Source organism: Paramisgurnus dabryanus, chromosome 3 (assembly GCF_030506205.2).
Source record: "Paramisgurnus dabryanus chromosome 3, PD_genome_1.1, whole genome shotgun sequence".
NCBI classification, from domain to species: Eukaryota; Metazoa; Chordata; class Actinopteri; order Cypriniformes; family Cobitidae; genus Paramisgurnus; species Paramisgurnus dabryanus.
The window spans coordinates 32,863,824-32,891,151 of NC_133339.1; the positions used below are offsets into that span (position 1 = coordinate 32,863,824).

Genomic DNA, 27,328 nt, shown 5'->3' on the forward strand with positions numbered 1-27,328 from the left:
ACCAAAACTAAGTTACTAGTTTGATCTTTTTCAGGTTGATAGCAGCACTGGGGACCCAATTATAGCACTTAAACATGAAAAAATGCAGATTTTCGTGATATGTCCCCTTTAAGGCAACCATTTATAAAGCGCTGCTTAGAAATCACCCTAAATTCAAACTTGTTATCATTTCTCAAAACGCATACTTGTGAAGAAACGTATGCCTAGTTAATGTCATTGACATATAAAAGATCACCTAACAATGTTTAAATCCTTTTAGAGCAGTAAAAATGGCTTATTTTCCAAAAACTTCAATCGGACAAGCAAAAGTGCATACTGACGTGGCTCTAAGCACTTTTACACTAAGACCATTTTTATAAATATGAAAGTTGCTGTGAATTTTTGCATACACTTATTCTACGATCATACGCATGCTTTATAAATAAGGCTCCAGGAATTCATTTTTTACAGATCATTTGTACGTTTTTGTGCGATTTGACTGAATGGGTTTAGAGGCGGGGTTTCTTTGATGCCTTTTCCTTATGATTGTACGTTTTTGTACGATCTATTTCATACAAATTTATACAAATAAGCCACCTCGTGAAATGCGTACGCATACCTGTGATATCAAGTCGGTATTTTAAACACAAATTATTTTTGTGTTTATTTTTTCCTTTCAATTGGTTCTTTTAAGTTTATCTCTGTTACATTCCAGTCCAGTGGTTAAACTGTGGTCATAACATCTATTTTCCTATGCTGAATTGAAATGCAAATACCAAGCTGTCATAGTGCCCGAGACAATCAAATTTTATAAAACAGATACCAACATTTTTACTAATTGTTATTATCAAGTTTATTGGTTAGGGCAGTGGTTCTCAAACTGGGGGCCCTGGATGGTGACAGAGGCCCCAGTTTTATAATATTTTATAAAAATACATTAATTTATCATGAATTCTGTGTAATTAAACCTCAGAAAATTAAGGCTACTAACCGGCAGCACTACATTGTATATTTTAATAAGTTTTTGTTAATTCAAATTGTATGTTTTACAATGTTTTATTTCATTCATTTTCTTTGGGGGGACCACGAAGGGCACAAGTGGGGGTCACCATACACAAGGAGGGGCGGCACACTGAAAAAGTTTTAAAACCACTGGGTTAAGGATTAGGTGCTGTGTTTTTGAATGAGCTTCTCGTGTGCTGCAGTCATTCGGTTATGTAAGGAATAGGATAGGAGCATGTATAATACACAGATACAATATTCTTTTTTTCATCTTCTTAAATGGAATAAAAATGTTAAATTATGTTTGTAAAATTCATACCATACATACATACATCTCGATACAGCACTTATTTTGCTCATGGTGAATGTAGCTAGCAGATTCTGTTATAAAGCAAGTAAAACAGACACTCACATACTTTTCTTTGTCAGCCATCCACACGTGGTCTGTTATGTTTCACTGGAGTCACATGATGTCTAATTCCACACACACATACACACACACACACACACACACACACACGCACGCACACACACAGACTCTGTAACTGATAGTCTTATCAATCGTCTATCAATCAATTATGTACTATTCACTAATATATTAGAAAATGCCATGTTTGTTTGAATCTCTGTCAGTATTTCCTCTTTCGATTTTATTTTCTATAGTCTCGGTTTGCGAGCGTTCTTGTTACTGATGTACCAATGTTTCTTTTTTATTGCTCCATTCCTGCTTTAATTCTCATCCTGTTAATGTATTTGAAATGTGTAAAGATAAATACAATAAGTTTCACAGTGCAAATACGTCACGTGTTTTTATTTCAAAATAAGCATGACTAAATTCAGCTGTAAGTTAAGGAAATCACCCACACCTCATATTCACATGTGCTGCTTGTGTTTAAAGAGGAGACTGATGGCAGACAGGAGAGATAAAGAACGAGTGAGAGCAGAAACAGCTGCGCTGGAGGATGGAGGAGGGGAAGAAAGAAATCACAAAGAAAAACATGGCAGCTATTTGTCAAAGTAATGGTAAAGAGTAAACAGTTCAGTCTACTGGAGCTGTGAGCACAGAGCTTTGGCCAAAAATGAGTGCTGGACGTTATATAAACAGGCTGAAAGGAAACTCACTCACTGTGTAACACACTCACAATTACACTGTACTGTACATGGGATTGTCATCATTTTACAATAATATATCATTGTTTCTGTTGACATCAGGTCACAGCGCTGATGCTCAGTAAAGTCCTTTGCTTTTCTTGAGGTTTATTTTTTGTTCGTCTGATAGGCAGTTGTATTCGTTCCACGTCATTCCCAAAGCAACCTGTTTAAAACAAATAAACAGAGCAGTGACTTAAACCTTTCCAAGCTGATTATAAGAAAACTATGAATATATAAGTGTCATAGACATGATTATGAATGTGTCGTTAACCTTGAAATCATTCTGAGACAGGTAGTTTTCCAGGTGTAGCGGATCCACTCCTTCAGGTAAGGGTCTCTTCAACAGATCCTCCAGGGGAAACTGGGTCCTATTAAGGGCAGCTAGGGCATCCTGCACCAGTGTCAGCTTTTTACGCACCATGCAGTCCTAAAATACAACACAAATATTTAAGCATACATATATTTGCATGCATAGTAGTTGAAGTAACCAAGTTTCAATGTAAATTTGAGATTAGAAGCATCAAAGTTTGATTTCAAAGGTCACTTTAATTTCAATCTTTGACGTGACCTTATTTAGTAAATATTAAAGATATCAAGGTTATATTTTCACAATATGTTCTTTACATTATGTCGAATGATTTTATTTAGAAATGACTTACAGACTGAGTCACATTTCAAGTTTTCTGACCTGCATTTCCTTTGTCTGTCTCATCTCCCATGAAGGAAATATATTAGTGAATGTGAGAGGCTCCGCCCCTTCATCTATGAGGTACGCAATTGGAGGCCGTCTGGGATTTCTCTCTAAACACCAAACACCAAAAAATCATTTACTGTACAAAACATATACACATAAAAGACAGTGCAGTGCCATGACAAACAAAAGCTTTCCTGTGTTTTTCTGTGACGGTTATCCACTCTTACCTTTGCAGTACTGCAAGGCAGTTTTCATGGCACACTTCTTCTCTTTGTCCCAATGGGGGCACTGTGAGGCTCCGGGTTCACTATTTTGCCATAAATACACCTCCAGAAAGTTATCCAGCAGAAACAGAGCTGTGAGAGGTTTTGCAACACAACAGTAGTTTTAAGAACAAAAGAAAATGCATATTTAATTTATATTAAAGTATCTAAAAAGTTATGCATACAGTGTCTACATTTTGGATGTCACACGTGAAATTGTTCCCTTTGTGTGTTTTGGTGTTGTGTGAACGTGCTTCCTCTCACCTGGATGTGGCACATCATATAACTTGTCCTGGAGGAAGGGCATTGCTGTTATGACACCATTCACATGGGAGGGGCTTATCAGCTCCTCCCCTTTGAACGTTCCTGATTGGGCACTTAGGTGAAAAAGGCGGGGGGTAAAGTTAAATTTACCAGGATCTAATTGAAAAACAAGACATAGGACATTGTTATTAAGTTGGTTATTAAAAGGGTAGCACACACCAAAAACACACAAGCCATTGTTGTTTTAAATATAAACAAACTTCCAACCATTGGGTTAAAAAATAACATAGAAAAATTTAACTTTAACCCAACTGTTAAGGTATGCCCATTTTTGACCCACGTTCACTGCCTAATAGAAATAAATCATGTTTTGAAAGATCTGCTATAGGTTATAACAAGTGTACACCTTGCAACATGCAGTCATATGACTTCCTGTCCTGTGGTCCAATCGCATTCCAGAATTCTGCTGGCTCTTTTCCTTCCTCCACTTCCTGGACATTCACAAAGCCGCCCGTTCTCACACCTAACTCAGGTGGGCACCTAATCATTACATCAATCAAATTAAGACATTACATCTGCAAGTCTATAAATATTCATCATCCATCATGAATTTTATATAAATTGTTTCTCACTGCACAAACAAACAATTTTTGTGATTCGTACGTTTCTTTGAGGCGTTGGACGGTCTGCTTAGCCACCTGACGGGCTTTGCTGTGGGCTTTACAGCCATGCCAAAGGTAAATCGCCCCCTCCTGGCTGTTCAGCATGATCAGAGAACCACGAGACCTGAGGCTGGAGCACAAGGGTTCGACCTCCAATAGACTGCCCTCCACTGGCACATCACCTCTCACACAGAACAGACGCCAGCCTCCTGAAACACATAAACATCAGTCATTTTGAAATTTAAAGATATGCATGGCAATAGTTTCTCAATCAAGAGAAATCCCAAATTAAAGTTGTTTTTAAAGGAAAGCAAAGGGTAGATAACACAAACAACAGACCTACATCCCTGTTGCCATGATGTCTGTAAACGACCATTCCTCCCTGATACAGCTGCAGAAAACAGGGTGGCTCCTCCCCTTCTTTTACAAACACCTGAGGACTACACTCTTTGGTCAGAACTGATGACACTTCCCGCCCACTGATATCTGAGTGCCGCCCCTTCCAGATAAAAAGCGCAGACTTTTCTTGGTCTTCGGCGATATGATCCACTGTAATCAAAGCATTTCCATTTGAAAAACCCACAAAACACATTAAAAAAAAAATTTAAACACACATTTACACAAGAACTCACCCACAACTACGAGGCTGTACATCCAACGTATAGCATACGTGTTGTTTTCATGAAACTGTCCAAAACTGTCCGGGTCCACCTCACGCTCTTCACCCTCTTTAATAAGCCACATTTTTACCGCTATGGTACGTAACTCTGCCTGTTGACCATTGCTTAGCGTGACGAGGTCCCGCCCCCTTCGTACATCCACCCCATCCAGAACGATCTGTGACAGCTCTGAGAAACCGGCTCCATCAAAGAGAGCTTTGGCATCACATGACCACTGCTCAAGCATTGGTTGGGATTCAAGAAAGGGGGTCTACAGAACAAACATAAAACTATGAGAACCTGATAAAATTACAAAAGTACAAAAAGAGCCATAATTTACCAAACACTTTGGAGAAGTCTGGAGTTTCTCACCTGAACTTCCTCTTGAATGGAAGGAGCAGAGTTATTCTTATTCGGCCTTATCTGCTCAAACTTCTCTTTGAACAGTACCGTCTCATTTTGGTCAAACACACGTCCAAATATTGCCCAGTCCGGCCTGCCAGTGCCCTGCCTAAACACGTGCACACACCTTTAACATTACTTTTTTTTCGAAGACACACAATAACATAAGCAATGCACAGTTTCATTCATGCATGTTTGATTTTTTGATATGCTAGTTTGAACATAGAGGTAATCGTTTCCTAATCTAATATATGAACATTTAAGCCTACGTCAGGTTATTTCCACCAGAGGGATCCAGAGGATTGATCCTGCAGGTACTGTAGTCGTAAGCTCCATCCCAGACCTGCTGAGCGAGCTGCAGCGCCAGTTTCCTCTCGCTCGGTCCAACGTCTTGGCCATGCCACAGATAAAGTTCACTGCCGAAGTCAAACAACAGAGTCTGAAAACGACAAAGCAGTTTATGAGTGTACAGTTTGTCATATCCTAATGTGGTAGATGACAGGCACATTCAAACAATACCAGTGAGGTTACTGAGAGCTACCCTGGGATGGGCAAAACAGTACTACCACCATGCAACACTTCAGTTCAGTTCATTTGAACATGTTAACCAAAGCTATAATAGAGAGCTGCAGGGATGACGTATTTCTGTAGGCCAAAACCCAGCAACAAGTTAGCATTTTACCACTTCCGTAAAGTGAATGGGTTATTTAAATGGGGTTTTAGATAAGATCTGTGGTTAAAACAAGCTTAAAATATTTTCACATTTTACTGATGACATAAAACACCCCAGTAATACCTCGACTTGTGAATTTTTACGTCTCTTGAAAGGAGTGGTTCCTAACAAGTTGCTACATGTTATTACATACATTGTCAATATGTTATCAACATCATGCATGAAAATCAAAAAAAAATTATGAACGTTTTTTTATGAAGTTTATAGACTGATGCTAGCTTTAAATTTCTGGTGATTCTATTTAGACTTAAAAGCAAAATGCACTTTTACAAAGTGTTTAGACATAAATATGTGTTGGCAGTGTGTGAGCCCAAGAACCCTGCAATAAATAAAAACAAATGAAGAATACTTCTTTTTTAATCCCCATTAAACCAAAACGGTCCCATTAGACATGCTGTTTTGGTTCTCTTGTTAATGTGACGTCACACTGATAAAGCCCCACCCACGGCCACTGACCGATTTTCTAAATGTGTTTGTTAGCATGTTGTAGCACTTATGCAGCTAAATATACTATTGTCTCAAACTGTTTTAATCAGATCTATTTTGAACCAAAATCACTCACTGTCTGTTGGTAAAGGAGTGACGAACTGTAGCTCGTTTGCATTTGAAGGATTAGTCCATTTTCTTAAAAAAATCCTGATAATTTACTCACCACGTCATTCAAAATGTTGATGTCTTTCTTTGTTCAGTCGAGAAGAAATTATGTTTTTTGAGGAAAATATTCCAGGATTTTTCTCAATTTAATAGACCCCAACATTTAACTCAACATTTAACAGTTTTTTTCAACAGAGTTTTAAAGGACTCTTAACGATCCCAAACGAGGCATAAGCGTCTTATCATATTTTTTATTTTTCTTGTCAAAAATGACAATCGTTTCGCTAGATAAGACCCTTATGCCTCGTTTGGGATCTTTTAGAGTCCTTTGAAACTCCGTTGAAAAAGACTGTTAAGTGTTGAGTTAAGTGTTGGGGTCCATTAAAGTCCATTAAAATGAGAAAAATCCTGGAATGTTTTCTTCAAAAAACATAATTTCTTCTCGACTGAACAAAGAAAGACATCAACATTTTGGATGACATGGTGGTAAGTAAATTATATGGATTTTTTTTAAAGAAAATGGACTAATCCTTTAAAGGTACACACATGAAACAGCGCTTACTTGCTCCCACCCAAGTAGGTGCATTTTCGACATGCTATAACAAATGATCTGTGGGATATTTTGAGTTGAAACTTCACAGACGCATGGGCATAATATCTCCCCATTAAAGTTGTTCTCATTTGTAAAGATTGGCGATGGACAAAATGTGTAAGTACCATAACCTTTTGCTGATCATAGAGCTTTATTGATATAATCTAAATCACATTTTGTGGAGGGAACGTGTGAAAAGCTACACTAACTTCCAGGATGGCCTACAAAAATATGTCATCCTTGCAGCTCTCTACTGTATATAATGCACATTTAACAACCAAAGCAATACACAGCTCACCATTTATACTAACAAATCAGTCCTTTATAATTACAGTACTTACTTTAAATGGACATGGACACTGCAAAGTGTGACAAAGCTTTCAATTATAATACTGTAAGGATTGAGATAACTACCTGAGAGGAGTCCAGTAGAGAGAGGTGCGGTATAGAGGCCCAGGCCTGCTCATGAGGTATAAGTCTGTCTCCCTGCAGTCTATAAATACAGTTTGACTCTGATATGGCTTTTTCATAATGTTCATCATCATCAGCACCATCTGGACCTGCAGAGAAATGTATACACAAACCTATAAATATCTTTAGAGCAGTTTCGATGATGAATAAGATTAGTAGGGTTGAACTTCAAAAGTGTATATCAGTGTTTCCCAACCAGGGGGTTGGGCCAACAGGGGGGCCTCAGCAGATTTACAAGGGGGCCACAAAATGATTTAAAATTATTAAAAATTGGACAAAACAACCATTAAAATAAGCTTAAACAAGCAAAAACAAGATGTTTCTTATTGTTGGCCATTTTAGTAGCACATTTACTGTCTAGTCATTCAAAAGTAAATATAATTTTATGTGGAAAAAATGACTGAGTGAGGGGCTTTCAAATATTGGTATGGGCAACTAGGGGGTCTTAAAGTGAAAAAGGTTGGGAACCACTGGTGTGCATGATGATGGGAAAGGTTGTGGCCTGACGGCTCTGTCATCTCTTGCCTTTATATTGGGCCTGTCCACCGAGAAGTTTCCAGAGCTCTTCAGCCTGAACACTGTCTGTATTTACACCTTCATCCAGGTGAATGATACCTGTCGCTTGGCAACCCAAATCCCTTTGAGAGACAACCCAGGAAGCCATTTCAGATGCCTGCAACAAAACATCAGTCAGCATCTACAAACCAAAACCATCACTACTATCGAACAAAAAAACAAAACAATAAACATTCAGATTATCTTTCACACGGCTAGTCCTCCTGGAGTTGACATAAACATATATACCATAAAAACTCATTTGTGTTTCGAAAAAGTACCAAAGAAAATCTATAACTTTAGTCAATTTAAGCATTATATAAAGCAGTGATTGAACCTGACTACATTTCTTTTGATATAAAAGACAATTTCCTGGTTCAAACAGAAATAACACCATCTCCAAATCTGACATTACCTTTTCTCTCTCAATGGTGTTGGAGAATTTTCCAGTCCAGAGAAAACAATGTGAAGGTGTGACCAGCAGAAAACAGTCGCCACTGTTAAGAGATCGTGACACGGGTTTCACCAAACGCACCTGCACGTGCCTCCATCCTAAATGCACAGACACACATACCGTATATAAACCACATTTACTTACTTTTAACTATGAAACATACACTTGGGTTATTCTCAGTATTGGTTAATCTGAAAAACATGTTTTACAAATTGTTTTGCTAGATTAGAGAGCAAATTAGAGAAAAGCACAAAAGAAGCATTTTCACTACCGGTCCTCTGTAAATGAATAAAAACATGAATACCTTTAACCTGTATGAGCATGAGATTGTTGTATGGCACTGTAGGTCTGCTCACTTTTCCATAGGAAGTGACCTCATCAGGTGTGGTACCGTTTGAATTCTTCATAGTTTCTGGGAAAAGTAATAAAATGTAAGTCTACTCTACTGAGCGGGCATGAAATGTAAGATGTTTTCTTTTAATATTTCATTGGAGATTTGACTGACTGACCATTGTTATTCTCCGTTTGCCGGTCATCCTCAGGCTGCATGAAATCCTGTTGGATATCTTCCCGAGCTGCAAGAGCACGTAATGGATTCCTCGAACCCTGGGTCCTGCGGGACGGCCGCACCGAACGTCTGTGTTCAGCTACAGCTGAACTCAAACTAAAAACACACACATTAAATTCATCAAATTCATACTGAATTGCACATACGAGATTTAATAAAAAGTCATAAATGTAGACACACACATTTGAGTGTTTGTTTGATAGAAAGAGCTCGTTTCGGGCTCTGTGTCTCCTCCACTGGTCTGACATGCTGGCAGTGAAGAGGGTTCAGAGGTCATGATCTCTTTAGCCACATCAGTGGTACACTGCAGGCTTTCTCTGAACTCATCTGGGAAAATGGTTTGTGTCTCGGTAAGGACATGTTTGGGAGAGTCATCTTCTTCACAGCTTGCCTAAAATAAAAGGGAAAAAACAAAACTTGGTCTACATGATGCAGCAACGCTGATATTTATTTAGTATAACAACACAGACATTCACTGTTTTACTCCACTTATCTGTATTTGCAGATAATATTTGTGAATGTAAAGTGGAACCAGTTTTATGATTTTTCTTTTTCCATAAAATCAATTGTCGGTTGGCAAAGTTGATATTCCCGGTTTGATGCTTTGACTTCTTTTGAAAATTATGCAAATTTTTTCTAAATTGTAAGTTATGGATACCTTGGCTCTCTCCTTAGCTTGTGGTTGGGATTGAGAGGGAGATGAAACCTCTTGAGCTTCATAAGAAAGACTCCTCTAAAAAAAAAAAAAGAGAGAGAGAGAGAGAGAGAGAGAGAGAGAGAGAGAGAGAGAGTATAAGACAAAGTAACAGATTGTGTAAATGTATTATGAATATTAATTTAAAAATGCCAATTTACTTAATCATACAAATCATTATCTGTAGTTTATTGATTATAAAAAAATAAAACCATGCCACATAATTAAAATATTAAATGTGTGTGGTACTATGGAAGGTCATTTTAGCCAATTTTAAATTAATTAATTAAATGATCAAATAAAATCGCAAAATATGTCCCAAATTAGAAAATTAAATGCTAAAATAAAAATGTAAACAAATAAAATTATTTCATTTTCGAAAATGAAAAATAAAATAAAAAAACTAATAAATAAAAGATAACATAAAATTAAAACTGAACTTTACATTAAAATTTTGTCACTATTGTTGCTTGGGCATGAATAAAAAGCCTTTAAAAAAATTAATTTACAGATTCCTTTTCAAGTTTGTCTTTTAATTTTAATATTGCCAGTCTTGCCTCGAGATTGTATTGAAAACGAAATGTCAAATCATCAATTGCATTTTATTCTTCAATTTTATCACCTTGAAAATGAAATAATTTAATTTAATGTTTTCATTTTTATTTTATAATTATTATTTTTTTACATTTGGGACATATTTTGTGATCTTATTTTTTATTTTATTATTTAATTAATTAATTTAAATTGCCTTCAACTACTGTCTCTTAAAAAACAGCAGATGCTTAAAGCATTAATAGTGAATTAAAAGATAATTCAAATAATTTTTTTAATTCTGTCATCATTTACTCACTCTCATGTTGTTACAAACCTGTATACATTTTACAAACACAAAAGAAGATATTTTGAGCAATGTTTGTAACCAAACCTTTTTTTGATCACTATTGCCTTCCATAGTATTTTTCTTTCCTACTATGGAAGTCAATGATGCTCCTGTTTTTTGCTTGATTATAAAAATCTCCCTTTGTGTTTAGCAAAACAAATAAAGTTTTCAACTTTGTAACAATTTGAGGGTGAGTAAATAATGTCAGAATTTTCATGTTTGGGTGAACTTTCCCTTTAACAGACACATTTCATCTGATAATGAATAATAAATGCATGATGTGGATTGAACATTGAAATGCTCACCTCATTAAAACACATCACATATTGAGGTGCTGAGTTACAGCGAGAGTATACAGAGGAGAACACAGGCTTCTAAAGAAAGAAGAAAAGAGGAACATATAAAATGAACACAGTGACACTGTAAATAATATATGTGGTCTATACAAGTCTTTTTTAAACTCTATGGTCAGTGACTTATGAAATATCTCTTTTACATAAAAAACAATGCGTAACTGAGTGAAACTCACACAAACCTATATTACACAAACAACCCACTTACCCAGCATTGAGTTTGTAGTGCAGACTCAACTGTAGTGACTGCCTCATCCTACAGGGGGCAGTGTAGAGAAAAGAGGAAAAAACATATGGGTCATAGTCACATCGTTATATGAGACTGAGAAAGAAACTATTGCTTTAATTTTCTTTTTAACACATGCATACCTGTTGTTCAGTGTTTACAGTCATATTGCACTTTGCCCCATCACCTTGCATCTCCTTTTCTTCCTCCGTTTCTCTTGAGTCTGTGAGCCTGTGACAAAGATTTTTCACTTGTTATTTTATCATTCTCACAAGACATAACCAGGTGGTTGACTAACAAATCTCTACAATCAAACTGAGGACCTGTCACTAATCGGTGATGAACCACTATGCTCCGTAATCTGGGAATGGACCGGCTTCTCCTCTGATAGAGACAGACGTTCCTTAGGCTTTGGTGCAGATCTTCGAGTTCTGACAGAGGAACCACCAGCGTCCTTTCTTGCCCTCTGTCTCCAGGGAGCAGCAGAGAGCGGAGAAACAGATGCATCCACTGGTGACACGCTGGTACGTTTCTCCTCATTCCTCTCTCCCCCATTCTGCCCCTGACCATCTCCATTCAGGTCATCTCTGTCTCTAGTTTCTCTCCTCCATATCGCTCCCTCTGATGGGCTTTTTTTCAGAATGCCTTTGATCTGAGTGCCTCGCTGCAATGCATTATGGGAGCTGCCATCGTCTGTAGGCTTCTGACTGGGTGCACTAGTAAGTTCACAGGAGGAAACCTCCACCTGTGAAGAGTTTAGATGCACTTCACTGGGCTTCAGATTGATGGATAGAGACTGCTGTCGGTCAGACAGATGAGGCGAGAGATGAAGCTGAGGAAGTTGAACAGGCCCCTTCTGAAGCTACAGTGGAAGTGGAAGAAAGAGTTACTATGTTAACATCTCTGAAAGAGCCAAATAATAGCTACCAATTATAAATAAAAATCATGCATGAAGTCTCTTGTTATCTCAATAAGTTTAAAGGATTAGTCAATTTTCTTTAAAAAAATCCAGATAATTTACTCACCACCATTCAATCCAAAATGTTGATGTTTTTCTTTGTTCAGTCTAGAAGAAATGATGTTTGTTGAGGAAAACATTCCAGGATTTTTCTAATTTTAACTGACTTAAATGGACCCCAACATTTATTCGTTTTAATGCAGTTTAAAATTGCAGTTTCAAAGGACTCTAAATGATCCCAAACGAGGCATACGGGTCTTATCTAGTGAAACGATTGTAAACTTTGGAAAGAAAAATAAAAAATATGCACTTTTAAACCACAACTTCTCATCTTCTTCCGGTCCTGTGATGCGCCAGCGCAACCTCACGTAGTACAACATCTCGTCAAGAGGTCACGGATGACGTATGCGAAACTACGCCCCAGTGTGGAGACAGAGGACCGTTCCGACATTGTTGTATGTTGAATTATACTACTTAATGTCTTTGTGTCAGTTTATGCGTGTTTCATATATGTGGCGCGTTGCACAGACGGAGAAAGACGAGAAGTTGTCGATTAAAAGTGCATATTTTTTATTTTTCTTGTTAAAAGACAATTATTTCCCTAGATAAGACCCTTATGCCTCGTTTGGGATCGTTTAAAGTCCTTTGAATCTGCAATTTTAAACTGCATTTAAACTGTAACGTGTTGGGGTCCATTAAAATAAGAAAAATCCTGAAATGTTTTCTTCAAAAAACATAATTTCTTCTTGACTGAACAAAAAAAGACATCAACATTTTGGATGACATGGTGGTGAGTAAATTATCTGGATTTTTTTTTTAAGAAAATTGACTAATCCTTTAAAGTCTTTTTTTAAAGTCTCCTGCATCTTAGATATTTCTCCTGTTAGATCCAAGAATCTTACAAATGTGACACGTCTGTTCATGCATGCATACTGAATACACCTACCAAATTGACCTCATCGATAGTAATGGGCTGTGTGCGGTAACGTGCTCCTTTCTGTCTGCGTCTCTCATTGGGCTCTTGAGAGCCGTTATCTCCTATTGGATTCCCCGTAGCACTCAGTATTGGCTGAGACAGTTTGTTAAAAAGAGCCAGTTTCTCACTCATAGACAGTTTACAGCTGGCATCATCTTCCACTGGTTCAGGTTCAGTCTGCAGAGGCTGGGACTCACCTGACTGAGGACTGAAGATGGATAGAAGTTAAGTCAGGTAACATGACACTGAGATACAATGACTAAAAAAAGGTAATTTTTGGGTAAACTATTTCTTTAAATTACTGCAGTCTATTATTAAACGAATATCCCGCCCACCTCACTGCTTTCGTTGTTTCCTCAAAGGTGATTGGCTGAGTTAGTGCCCGGGTATCATTGCCACGGCGAACTCTGCGCTCATGGAAACTGGAGCGGGGTTTGAGGAAGGACGAGGCATCAGGTGAAGCTGTCTTCTCCAACTCCTAAATTAACAGAAAGTATTAAATAACGAAATTAAAAGTTGCGACCAGTAGCTTCAAATAGGCACTTCAACAAAAAGTGTATTTGTTTTTGATAAAACTGTGTTGTTTTTAAAATTGTCCAGTTGTGTCAGTCAGTGGGAAAAGGGTATGTTTCTCAATATTTTGAACAAAAGATCACAACCTTTCACAACCTTCTTTACACATTTTCCAAGGCTCCCAACATGATCAGAGTTTACATTATCTGCGTTTTTAACATTGAAGAATATGGGGTTTAATTTTTTCTGCCAAACAGTCTGAATGCTAATATTAATGCTCTCTCTGGTTAAATGGGTCATCGGGTGGATGAATTAAACAGCACCTGTCCAGGGCAGCCTGGGTAAGGAAGTCATAGTAACAAATGAAACATTGTGGGTCATGTTGTAACCAAACACTCTGGGTGTCTTATTACTAACTACAACCCAGATAAACCAAAGAAGCAGACAAGAAGAGAGATAATTACATAAAGCACATTTAAATCATGTCTCAATGCATTTTCATACAGTACTGTATATATGTGACCCTGGACCACAAAAACAGTCATAAGGGGTCAATTTTTTAAAGTAAGATGTATGTTATCTGAAAGTTGAATAAGTAAGCTTTTCATTGATGGTTTGTTAGGATATTTGACAATATTTGGCTTAGATACAACGCTTTGAAAATCTGGAATCTGAGTGTGCAAAAAAATATAAATATTGAGAAAATCCACTTTAAAGTTATCGAAAGTAAAGTCCTTAGCAACTGCATCCACTCACAAAAAAAAAGTTTTGATATATTTACATGTATAAAATATCTTCATGAAACAGGATCTTCATATAATATCCTAGTGAATTTTGGCATAAAAAATCGATCATTTTTTCCCATACAATGTATTTTTGGCTATTTCTACAAATACAGCGTGACACTAAAGACTAGGGTTACATATTTGATATAGGTTTCAAACTTTAATTTACATTAGTTTAATATGGAATTAAATAGTTAAATGAATAATTCTGCTCAATGAAGAAAGATTTCTTCAATTTCATTAAGGGTTTCCTTTGAAAAACATTATGAGAGAATATAAAATTTGGGTGAAATATCCCTTTAATGAAGATCCCTTTAATCAAAAAGTGCCATAATGGTATTTGATACTGTAATGGCAGACTGATCTCACGGCGAGTTGTGTTATAGTCACGCAAAATTGTATTAATTTATTCGTGTCCATGGCATGAAATTCAGCTTTTTTCGTGCCACAAATGTCTTTTTGGTTTTATTTCATGTATTGTTTTCTTAAAGTTCTGTCCTATTTTCTTACCATTGTCGCTTGGGGTTAGAATCACTTTCTGTAAAATTTTCAGACATCCTAACCCAAACCCCAACTCTAACCCCAACTCCAGGTGAGAACAGTTTTAAAAGCGAAAGAAAAACATGTAAAAACCAAGGGGCAACCTTCCGATCTCTCTGCTGAAGCCAATACGGAAGTGACTTAAATTGCAATTCATTGACTGGCCACTAGAGGCTGGCTCCAAAAGTGAGTCAATTCCCATAGACCAGGGGTTCCCAAACTTTTTTTCCTGCGCACCCCCTTCTATGTCCCAACCGGGTTGGCGCACCCCCAATCCCCATTTAAAAAAAATCCAAAAAAGCTTTGTTTTCTCACCATAAATACTCATGTTTAATCATGCGCAAATAACCAAGGGCCGGTTGCACTAGCCGGACGTTAAGAAGTTGGGTGTAATAGTCCTACGTCAGCTTAGCTACGTCCAACATTGTGAAAAATATTTACGCCTATTGCACCATCTGAAACTACGCTCAGCGTAGATGATGCGCGCCCCCGTGTATGCGTTTAACCACTGTGAAATTTAGACACCATTCGAGTTTACTATGGTAAAAAACGTACACATTATTTCTATTTTTGCCATAAAAAAGTCTCTCTCTCTTGGTCCCTCTCCTCCTTCGTGACTAACAACTTTATCATAAGACGTCCCACATGACAGTTTCCCTGATTTCAGTCAGTTAAGCATATTTATAATATATATGGAATGAATGAAACGAGTTGGCACGCATATAGCGGCTGCAGTGGATATAACAGAAGAGCAGTGCGTAGAAAAAGACAGCAGCTGTCTTCTACGTTTCTATCAAAAACTAATAAATTATAGTTTTTTATTTAAAATAAAAGCGATTACAAAGGAAATGTTTACTGTTCATTTTTTTATTTATTTATTGTATGGAAAAATCCCACTTAAAGAAACAGACCGCCATTACATTTTTCCTCTCGCGCACCCCCTGGTGGCAGCTCGCGTACCCCTGGGGGTGCGCGTACCACACTTTGGGAATCCCTGCCATAGACCTCCGTGTAAAAATGTCCAACTTTACAGTAGAAAATAATATGTTTACAGCCTGGTACAAAAAAACTTTTTTGGCTATGTAGCTTATTTTGCCCTTCATGAAAACTGTGAGGGGGGGTGAATTTTTTTGTAACTCATCCGTTTAAATTATATTTAGCCTTAAAGTTCTGCATAATTAAGGGTGTGGCCGCTTGAGTGACGGTTGAACAGCCACGGCTGTCACTTGAGTCGAGCTGGGGGGGGGCGTGGTTTCAGCAAGCAACCACTTCAGCTTCACCCATGTCCCACCTCTGTAACCATAATGCGCGGTGACGAGCGGGCAAGATGGCGACGGCAGGCACCGCCTACTTTAAGCTTCAAAAACGATCTTCAGAAACCTATGGGTGACGTCACAGACACTACGTCCATCTTTTTTACAGTCTATGGTAGAAACCAAAACATAAAAGTACATACTAAACCAAACCCCAAATCTAACCCCAACTCCAAGCGACAATGATTTAAAAATAGGGGGAAAAAAGAAAACAAAACATAAAATGACACGAAAAAGACATTCATGCTCAAGGCACGAAAAAAGCTGAATATCGTTCCATGGACATGAATAAATGTATTATATTTTTGAGAAGCCCTCATTGGGGTGTGTATATATTTGAGTGTGTAGAAAGAGCTCTTTTGAGGGTCTTTTCCATTCCATCAATGGCAATAATCTTTTATCTGTTCGGGCTGCAGCAGTTGCTAAATAGATATAGCGGGGTCTTCTTTCACCTACTTTAAACAGAGACATCTTGGCAGCTACACTCATCTTGGCTCTGTCATCCGTCTTTACATCCACTGCAAGAAATACAAGATGCACAAACTTACACAGAGAAAAGCTTAACACGTAAATATGCTTTATAGAGCCAATTAATCAATATAAAAAAAACATATTGCATCAGCTGTCATGTGGCAAAATATGAAATGTGTGCAAAGTTTCTGCTGATTTACAAAATGCACTTACACTCATACATGTAAAAACACGTTTTATTCACCTTAGATCATAATGAAGTTTTATGTGTGAGATCACCAAATGACTAACAGGCATATCACTCTCTCTCTTTCTTTCCTTCCTTCTCTCTCTCACACACACACTCACAAACTCATTACTCTGTATTTGGCCAAATGCACAAATAGCCTGGCAGATATATTCTTCACCTGGTGTACTGCACTCAGATGGCAGATTTATAACTGACCTTAAACAAGCTCACACACACCCACACACATCATGGTGAGGCCTTTCTATTGGTTTTATACTGAGCTAAATATATTGTCTATCCCATAACCCTCACAAAAACATCGGTGCAGTAGCTACAGTGTGTAGATTTTTATCTGCCTCTAGCGGAGACATTGTAAATTGCAGTCTGCTTCTGAAAGTTACACAATGCACCTTTAAAGGCGGGGTGTGTGATTTAAAATAAAAATAAAAAACAGTTAGGAAAAGTATTTGTTTAGGTGATTTCAAATGTCAACATTGGCTTTCAGAGATCATGCAGCCTGCCTTTAAATTACGATGAAAATAACATTTTAGATTAAGCACTTACTTTGTGAGTTGTCCTGATTTTCATTGTCTGTTACTCTGTAAAATAAAGTTAATGGAAGTGTCAGAGATTAAAGTAAACAGTCAGCCTCACACACAGTCAGGATCCCAGTCAGGATCCCAACATGACAGATATGAAGGTTAAGAAAAGTTGCGGTGACTTCACGTCAAATCTTGCTTTAACAAGCCTCTCCTGCACTACAGGTATTGTGACCGACACTCAAACATATCTGTGCAAGTTACAAACATGACATAATGTCAACTTTTAAAACAATTTGAGTGCTTAAACACACCCTGTTTGATAAGCAAATGAAATACACTACATACTGAGCTCAGTCCCTGACTCAAAAACAGCAATGGGCCAATTCATGAGCAATATGTGACATTAGAGCATGTTATAAATCATAAAAAATATTTCATATTATATTTTTACAGCACATTAGGAAATGTAATACTTCAATAATGAGATGGCCAATAACATGCAAACATCCCCTTAAATTATTATTTAAGTTATTTACAGTTTTGGCTGTTTCAGTGAAGACGAGTTATACAAAACATCAACACTAAACACCCTCAATATGGTTGAAAAAGCAATGCAGCTTTTCAATGCAAGTTGTAACTTTGGCAGTAGTACATTTTGATGAAATTTTAGAGCAAGTTTTCGATATTAGTTGGTTGATTTTATAGTAAAGAATGAGAAAACTCTACTGCATATTTTTTGGATAATTCTGAATAGCAACTGTGTGCCAGGCCCAATTGCCAGGATAAGCGTTCCTCACTAAAGCTCATATGACTAAATGCGAAAAAAATCATAGAGATGTTTACACATAAAAATGTAAAACAATCCCAGAAATGTTGAAGTTGTTACAGCTGTAAAGCGACAGACTCCTTATTACAGTTGATGGTTATTAAACAAGCACATATACATATAGTATGAATATATTGCTTCAGTGTCTACACATATTTGGCTATGTAGTTTAGTAGATATGAGCATGTCTGAATAATTTTTTGTCACTTATTAAAATAGGTCAATGGCAAATACATCATATCATCCCAACAAAGTCAGCGTGTTGTTATTAAGCAACAATACAGTAACTCCCATAAGCAGATGTCATAGCAGGCCTGTGGAGTGGAGATCATACCCGCAGCTGTCATGTTTCTCACATGCTGTAATGGGTTGAGTACGAAAGCGTTCGCTAGTTTTGCGGCTCCCCACGGGATCTCCCGGCAAGTAGCGACGGGTACGACGGCGACCTCCTTCTCCGACTGGTTGAACCGCAAGATCAAGAGTCAAGGCAACCACATCACCATCACTATGATAAGAGATGGACCGTAACAGATGGAGAAGAAGAATGTGTGGGTGTGTATGTGTGTAAGAGAGAGAGGGAAAGAAAACAACAATGAAAGAATGAGACAAAGGAAAATATTAGAAAAGATGTCTGCAGTAAATATCAGCCAGTATTTATCAAACTTTACTGTCATTATACTGTCAGAAAAAATGGCTAAAATATGTACCCCAGCTGTCACTGTCAAAAAGTACAGCTTTGTACCTAAAGAGTTCATATTAGTACCTTAGAGGTACATATTGGTAGCAAGGAGAGCGTATTAGTACCTCAAAGATACATCTTAAAGGTACAGTATATACAGTACTGTGCAAAAGTCTTAGGCCACCATGCTACCATTAGATTTGTTGTTTTTGCAATGTTATAGTGATCATATATAATTATATCTCAGTCTCTTTATTAGAATACAACCAGAAAATACAGGAAATTTGTATGTAGAATTAAAAACTGTATAAAAGTTGAAGTGTCAAGTATTTAGGGTAAACTCCCCTTTCACTTGAGCAATAGCAGCAGGCAGCTGCAGGATCTCTTAAACCTAAATGAAATTAATTAAATCCTAATTTCCAATTCAAGTCAAATGACTTCAGGACTTCAGTCTCCTCAAAAAAGCTCAAGATGTGTTTCATGCCAAGAGAGGTCACACTAAATGCACTATATGTCACACTGATGCCTGAAGAAGAGATTTAGTACATAACATTTTTGTTTTAAATTTGAGTACATATTTCCTGTATTTTCTGTTTGTACCTTAAAAAAGAGTGAAAAATAAATATGGATGGATATTAAAACTTTGCTAAAGCAACAAAGCTGGTGATTTTTGCACAGTACTGTATATGTACTTGATGGTACATATTAGGACCTTTTTAAAGAGTACTGCCCCAGTGACATCTGGGGTACATACTGTATTTTGACAATTTTTTAACAGTGTATATGTTGCTTAATAAGTCCTTTTTTAGGATTTACTGTTTTATAAACCATCCTACATATAACTAAAAAAACAACATTCAGTGAAAATATAACCTTGATATCTTTAAAATTAACTGAGTAAGGTCAAAGATTGAAATCAATGCGAAATCAAGATTGAAATCAAAGTTTGATGCTCATAATCTCATAATTATGAAACTTTAGCCTGGATATGACAGATAGGGTCACATATGTTCCAAAAACTACATGTGCAAATTAGCATCTCATTATAGGCCAATAAAGTGAATGAAAGCATTACATTAAACTGAATGAGCTTTGGAATATTTGCATACATAAACTAAGATTAATAACTGCTGTAGAAGTGTTGTGCATTGTTAGATCATGTGAGCTAATGCGTACTGTTAACAAATCAACCTTATTGCCAATAATTAAATCTATAGGGGGAAAAGGAATTTTAATAACTTACATATGAGCAACTAGCTTCTATTTGTCTCTTAGGAACAATCTTTCCCTTACAAATCACTATAACAAACTAGATAACTAAATAATATAATATAATATAATATAATATAATATAATATAATATACAGGTAATATAATATATCTATAATATAATAATCTTTTGATTTCCTGTTTACTGTTATATGAAACCCTTTTTCTAATTCTGCATCCAAATCCTGGTTTCTAGTGCACCCACATATTAAAGAGGCAAGCCAAGCAAAGCACACCATAGCAAAGTAAATAAGCTGTGAATTAGAGTAATATTATCAAGTAAGCGTTGGGCAGATATGTTTTTGCTCAGCCTGTGGTAACAGCAAATGATTTATAAATACACACACGTCCCTACACTTTGTCAGGTGGAGCTGGTTTGGTGGTTTGCTGTAGCAGGTTGTTCTTCAGCTGGCCTACTGATACATGAGTGTGTAACTGGGGCTTGTCAGGGGTCGAGAGCCCATGGGAGTCTGGAGGGTTTTTCCCACCTGACAAGCCAAACAAACATTCCCTGGAGGAAATAAAGAGAGTATGCGAGGCAGGAAGGATGGATTCAGATGTACTGTCTGAATCTCTGATTTTGATATATTGTCTTTTAATACAATACTAATGTCATGTTATGACAACTAGCTTAAACGGCATTCACTTATCACCTAGCTGTACAATTAATTAAAATAACCCATTACAAATGACATAGGATGAGACAAAAAGACACTGATATCGAATATCATCTTATGAAATCTCACCTGGTCTGGTGGGCGTTCTCTACACTGTTGGTACACCCATTGGAGATATTTGTAGAAATTGGCCTTTCGTCTAGTGGTATTGTGCCATTCCGGCCCGTTCCCCCATTTATTCCTTCTGAAAGTGATTTATCTGCACAGGTAGCATCACGGACGCCCCGTCCTTCCCTCTCTCTTCTTGACCACTTCGATGGAAGCTCCTCTTCCTGGTTGCCATAGCGTTCAGCCAGTTCCCGCCTTCTCTCCGCCTTGTACCGAGCTATCCGTTCAGCTCTGGACTCCTGGGCTAAATTTTCCATGTTGTCCTTGCTGGATATCTGTTGTGCTTTAAGTAGAGAGAATAACTCCTGATGTATGTTCAAGATGATGTCAACACCTCGACTTGAAAACAAGGTGAAGTCACAATCGAAAAAAGTGTGATTACTCAGACGCTCAGATTACAGCAGGTTCATCTAACGGTATGTTTGCATATAATCCTGATTACTACCTTAAGGGAAAGGCACTGTTGAAAAAGCAAATGAAAGGTTGGTTAGGACAGCCAACTTAAACATTCAACAGTTCAATATACAGAGGTGTCACATAAGTCTACAGATGCACAAAAAAAAGATTAATTGTATTAAAGGGCACCTATTATGCTAACTTTTACAAGATGTAATATCTTTTTCAGGTGTGCCCAGCATGTGTTTCCGAGGTCCTGAGTTTCCGTCTGGTTTCAGCTCAAAATACCCCAAAGATCGTTTGAATAGCATGTCCAAAATGCCTATATTTAGGTGGGAGCAAAAATGGGGTCTGTCTGTACCTTTAAATGCAAATGAGCTGCAGCTCCTCACTTCCTTACCAAAGGAGACAGTGAGCACTTTCAGTAAAATGGATCTGATTCCTGTGAATACAGCCTGAGACAAAAGCATCTCACTATTAAGATATGGCAGACAGCCTATAACTGGCTGAGGATGGAAACTATGCAGTGCTGTCAGTCAGTGGTCATGGGCAGGGCTTTAGCAGTGTGACATCACATTGATAAGAGAATCAAAACAGGATGTCCTGCTTTGGTTTATTGGGGATTAAAAAAATTGTGAATTTTTCATTGTAGGGTGGTTGTGTTCACACACTGCCAACAAACATTTATGTCCAAACACATTGTTAAAGTGGATTTTGCATATGTGCCCTTAAACTAGCCTAGTATACTCTAAAAAACTATTATTAGATTACATATATAATGTTTCTATGCCTTTTCAGATCATCCAGTCAAATTATTTACCCCACTTAAAAAACCTGCACAATAAGCATCTCTAGCTAGCCTCATATTCCCCTGTCCTGTCCATCTTTGTGTGCTGGATGACATGTTGTGCTCCTGCATTTGGGAAACTCCCCTTGAACTGATACACTACACCTCTGAGGCATAGTCTTACTCAGCAGTTTCTAAGTGCAAGTCATTTAATAGATACACCGATCCATCAACACCCAAAACAGATGTAGTTTAGTATATTTCAGTATCAGTAAGTTTAACAGTAAAGCTTACAAAGACTCTTAAAAACATTTAAACAACAAATCAAATTTTCACATGTATCACCATAAAGCACATTATGGCATGGTATTCATATTTTAATATGTATTTAAATATTGCTCAAACAATTTGTATGGTATACATTGTATACATTAAAGTATAAATGTAAATGGACAAAGATGAATCATAAAAAAATATAAGTAATGCCTAGTTGATGAATAAGTGAAGCTAATGAGTCAGATCTGAAGACAAAGGTAGTCATGTTAGTTACATTCAGCTAAAGACATCTGATGTTCCCCAGACAGGACAAGTCAGAACAAGCTTTACTCGAAATGATCATCATATGCGAGTCTAAAGATGTGGTCACCCATGGCTACGATGCGGCTCACCTGGCCAGCATAACAACACAAACACCGTTTTACTCATACATAAATAATGACATTATCATCTTATCAGCCAGGTAACATAGACTTGTGGTTGATGGCATGTGGTCGATGGGCGACTACTTAGACCTCTCCAACCCATTCATTTGCTGCTGCAAAGTAAAGTGTGTCTGCTTGTGTGTGTGTGGGGGGGGGGTCAGTATTAAGACAGACAATGGCCAATTATGAATTGTTATTGACAAAAATGTTATTGTGATAACTGGTGTTTGTAACTGGTGTTTGCAGTGGCCTATATGTCGGCCAATATTTATTATTATCCCCATTATTACTAACATTTTTATGTACCTTTAATTTCTCCTAGAGTTTTTTTTCTTTGAAATTATTTCTATTTATAACACGGGGGCTGTCGAATGCTTTATTCTGATTGGTTGAGAAATGTTACACGGGTGTTGATTAATTTGTAAAACGCACACCTAACCTGTCAAATGTCTGAAATAACCACCTGAGCATTGTCTGTGGTAACCGTGGTATAAGCAGAATAATATACTATAATTGATTAAATGAACTATAATTGAAATATTTTTTCTTTAAATTATATATACTTCGCATCGTGCCGCATTACCATCTTGGGTGTGCATTATTTTAGAATAATTTAACGGTCCATCATCAATTATTCCTTACGTAAAGCACTATGAATTACCTGAAATGTGCTATAATATTACATTTGCCTTGTCTTGCAATCGCCAATGAATCTTTCTGTTCCTTAATTTAAGTTTCTCCTAATAAATGACACTAAGATGTAAATTGCATTTGTGTTATTTGATTGCTTTCTCAATATCGACATAAAAAAACATATCGGTCAACCACTAATAATGACATATGTATAACAACATGCTTCCTGTGTCCTCTTCAACCAAATGGCTTAAAAGATACTAAATAAAAAAATGGCAAAAGTTTGGAGGGTTTGGTTAAGGGGTAGGATAACGTGAAGTCTATGTGAACAACAAATATGTGTGTGTGCTGTGCGTGTGTGTGTGTGTGTGTGTTTAGGGAAGGTCCAATGTGGTGCCCGAACAGAAAAATGGGTTACCTGCACATTCTATTAATAGTCTCAATTGAAATATTTATTTATTGCATATTTATATATTAGCTTGGCTTGGTTTACGTATGTTAACATTTTAAACAATACTAATAACATATCAACCAGCAAAATAAAATAATATCAACAAGTAAACCAAAAAAGTTTTGAGTAGACTATATCAAAAAGTTGTTTTATCCATTGTGGTAGCCCCTGGTTTAGGGGTTCCTCTGCTGCTAAAAAAAAAACGGTAAACATCAGCATTCTGCCAGATCCTCTCACAACTGAAACACAATAGACACACATCACAACAACAGAGCAGAGATCCAGCAGTACTATGCTAGATAGAAGAGGACAACTCTACTCAGCCAAAATACTATGCATGGTATTTCACAAGCCAAAAGCAGATTTTAAGCTTCTATGTAGAAATGTACATAAGATGACAAACTTTGTTATATAAACAAAAGATTGATAGAAAGACTACTGTCTAATTTAATTTAAGACCTGTTAGCACATGACCTGAGAGACTGTTTACAGTAAAGAGTAAGTAGGAAATAGGGATGCACCGATACCGATACTGGTATCGGGTATCGGCCTCGATACCATATTTTCTATAGTACTCGTACTCATTAAAAGTCCCCCGATACCTGGAATCGATACCACGGTCTGAGAAATGTCTATGTTTGAGCGGCGTGTAAGGGGTTAATGCCTCTTGTGTTGCCTAAAGAGGCAGAGTTTACAACAAACTGGAAAACTAGTCCTTTGTTTTTTTGTTAAATTATTTGACTAAAGCTGTTACCTGTAAATTTAAATCATGTTTTTTTATTAAGTACTCGGTATCGGCAAGTACCGAAATGCAAGTACTCGTACTCGTACTCGTATTCCAAAAAAGTGGTATCGGTGCATCCCTAGTAGGAAATTCAAGTTTCAAAGTAATCACTATAAACAACTGAACAATATTTCCATCAACAAATTTCTTAAAAAGCCGGAAATCACCAGAAATCAACAGCCAAATGAACTCCAACTGAATTAGAGGTAATAATACAGATCAGCTTAAAAGGATGTCAACTTCCAAATGCCAAAACAGCCAAAGACAGTTACACTAAAGCAAAAAACAGACCATGACACAACACAAGGGACACAGTGAGAGAGGAAGTTTAATAATGTGGGCAGAAGAGGTGGTGGCTCGTTGATGTTTGGGATCAGATGGACTCATCAGCCCTTAATCCAGTAATTCTATCTGATGTGGACATGTGCAGTGAACGGACATACACAGACATGCACGCACATACAGACACAAAACATTGTTCACTATTCAAAGAGATAAACTGAACACTTAACACATTAGATTAATCGCACTAAAGATTGACAACGGCATGCGTGCCATCTTTTAGGGCTAATTTACACCATCACAGCGCCATTAATCTCATTATATAATGATACTGTAGGTATCTGTAGATAATTTAATAAAACAAATTACTGATTTCAAAGTGGGCCTGTGCTCAAATATACTAACATGGACGACAAAGCACACCTGTTCAAAACAACTGCTGACCTGCATTCAGTTCAGTCATCTATGGCACACAGCTTCAGATTCCCAAAACATAGCACCTCATATGCTTATTAAGTGACAACGTCCGGCACACACAATGATTTCTTTATAAATCTTCATATTTTTATACAGTATTTATTCTGAGAGTCTCTATATTTCAGTCTGTATTAAACTTCAGTTTCTTAGACCTAGAGATGTCCTTTTATATATTGTGCTGCTATGTCGCATCACAACCGATTCAGAATAGAGCAAGTTCAATTCAAGCTATTTTAGCCCCCATACTGGACTGTGAACAGGTAATGCAATGTCAAGATTATATTTAACTCCATCATGGCAAAATGATAATAGCCTTTAAGTCATCTGCTAAAGAGTACAACTACAAAATATTTAAAGTGTTAATCGGCACCATTGAAAACAAGCATAACAAACAATAAATAACTGACAGAAATGGCATAGCTTTTGACCTTGGTTATACTCACACGTACACACAGGTCACATAAGCTCCTCATCACCCTCACACATGTACAGAGACACACTTATAAACATGTGGCATGGGAAAAACATTAAAATTAGAGATAATTTTCAATGACAATTAGCTGGCACAATACAATAATAATGAAAAAACTGTGCCATCATATCCTTTATAAAAATGGCAAACTCTGAGATAGTGCACTATTTACATTATGTCATATTATAACACATAATATTGGATTATGATAAGAAATGCATTATACTGGTTTTAAATACTTAACTATAAAGTATGCAAGTAATCTGTATCTATATAGGCATTATGGCTGCTTTGCTTTTATGCTTATATGTATAGTGCTACAAAAAAACAAAAAACTTGGTAACACTTTTCAATAAGGTTATATTTGTTCATAATTAGTTAATGCATTAACTAACATGAACTATCAATGAACTACTTATACAGCATTTATCAATCTTAGTTTATGGAAATTTCAGCATTTACTAATACATTTATAAAATCAAGCGTTGTAACTGTTAACATTAATGCATAACATTAACAAGAATGAATACTGTTCATGTTAGTTAATGCATTTACTATGCTTGTGATGTTTACTACAGTATTATATAGCCTTATTGTAAAGTGTTACAAAACAAACTTTTTATATCGCTTTAACTTACTAATAGGTAGACAATGATGACAGAAACATGTCTAAAGTTAACGTGAGACGGCACGTGCTCAAATGGTTATGAACATTGAAAAATGGTGAATAATGTAAGTGTACAGTCGCATACAAAGGAAATCCAAAATAAAAGATGTCGTATATTTGGAAAAGTGAGAGAAAGGGTTTAGTGTACAGGTACGAGTTTGCAATGCTGAAAATAGGTGCAACCGGAGTTGCAAATATCGAATTGCACTCGTTTTACCAGGCGCGTTAATGCCTCAGATAAGCAACCAAATGAAACTTCAAATACAGCTAGCGCTTTATTTATGACCAAAGAAAGCGAGTATTACAGTATGACCCGTCAAACTAACTCGGTGACGTGAACTATAAGTTTTGTACTTCAGAAACTAAAAATCAAAGTGTTATTATAAAAGTGATAAATTTAAGGGCAGAAATCAATGAAAGACAGAAAGTAATGACGGTACTTACTCGCTGCGCGGGTGGATCAGCTGTGCGCTCGGATCAAGATCTGACTGACAGGTGTATACACACACACATATACACACAGACCAATGAGAGGGTGTCAAAAGCCCTTTTAGGGTGTATGTGTGTGTCAGTCAAAAGGGAGAGAGGGGAGGGG

At 37.0% G+C, this 27,328-nt stretch overlaps 1 protein-coding gene across 2 annotated transcripts; it reads right to left on the minus strand.

The window, feature by feature from the left end:
• Positions 1–908: 908 nt before the first annotated feature.
• On the minus strand, positions 909–27,311 carry svilc (supervillin c). 2 transcript variants are annotated; one of them, XM_065268484.2, is made up of 30 exons: positions 27,178–27,311; positions 21,045–21,543; positions 20,654–20,809; positions 18,685–18,855; positions 17,547–17,581; positions 16,739–16,800; positions 13,467–13,609; positions 13,102–13,339; positions 11,521–12,059; positions 11,341–11,428; positions 11,180–11,227; positions 10,924–10,992; positions 9,703–9,777; positions 9,227–9,435; positions 8,986–9,140; positions 8,781–8,888; positions 8,438–8,574; positions 7,993–8,140; positions 7,411–7,556; positions 5,347–5,516; positions 5,048–5,186; positions 4,649–4,946; positions 4,356–4,565; positions 4,018–4,225; positions 3,761–3,894; positions 3,355–3,510; positions 3,055–3,183; positions 2,822–2,934; positions 2,405–2,560; positions 909–2,296 (listed from the first exon to the last, which is right to left on the minus strand). In XM_065268484.2, the coding sequence occupies exons 2-30, from the start codon at positions 21,338–21,340 to the stop codon at positions 2,210–2,212; spliced, it is 4,623 nt and encodes a 1,540-aa protein (XP_065124556.1). In that variant the 5' UTR covers positions 21,341–21,543; positions 27,178–27,311; the 3' UTR covers positions 909–2,209. The 2 variants fall into 2 exon arrangements, with proteins under 2 accessions (XP_065124556.1, XP_065124619.1); XM_065268547.2 differs by lacking the exon at positions 20,654–20,809.
• Positions 27,312–27,328: the final 17 nt, after the last annotated feature.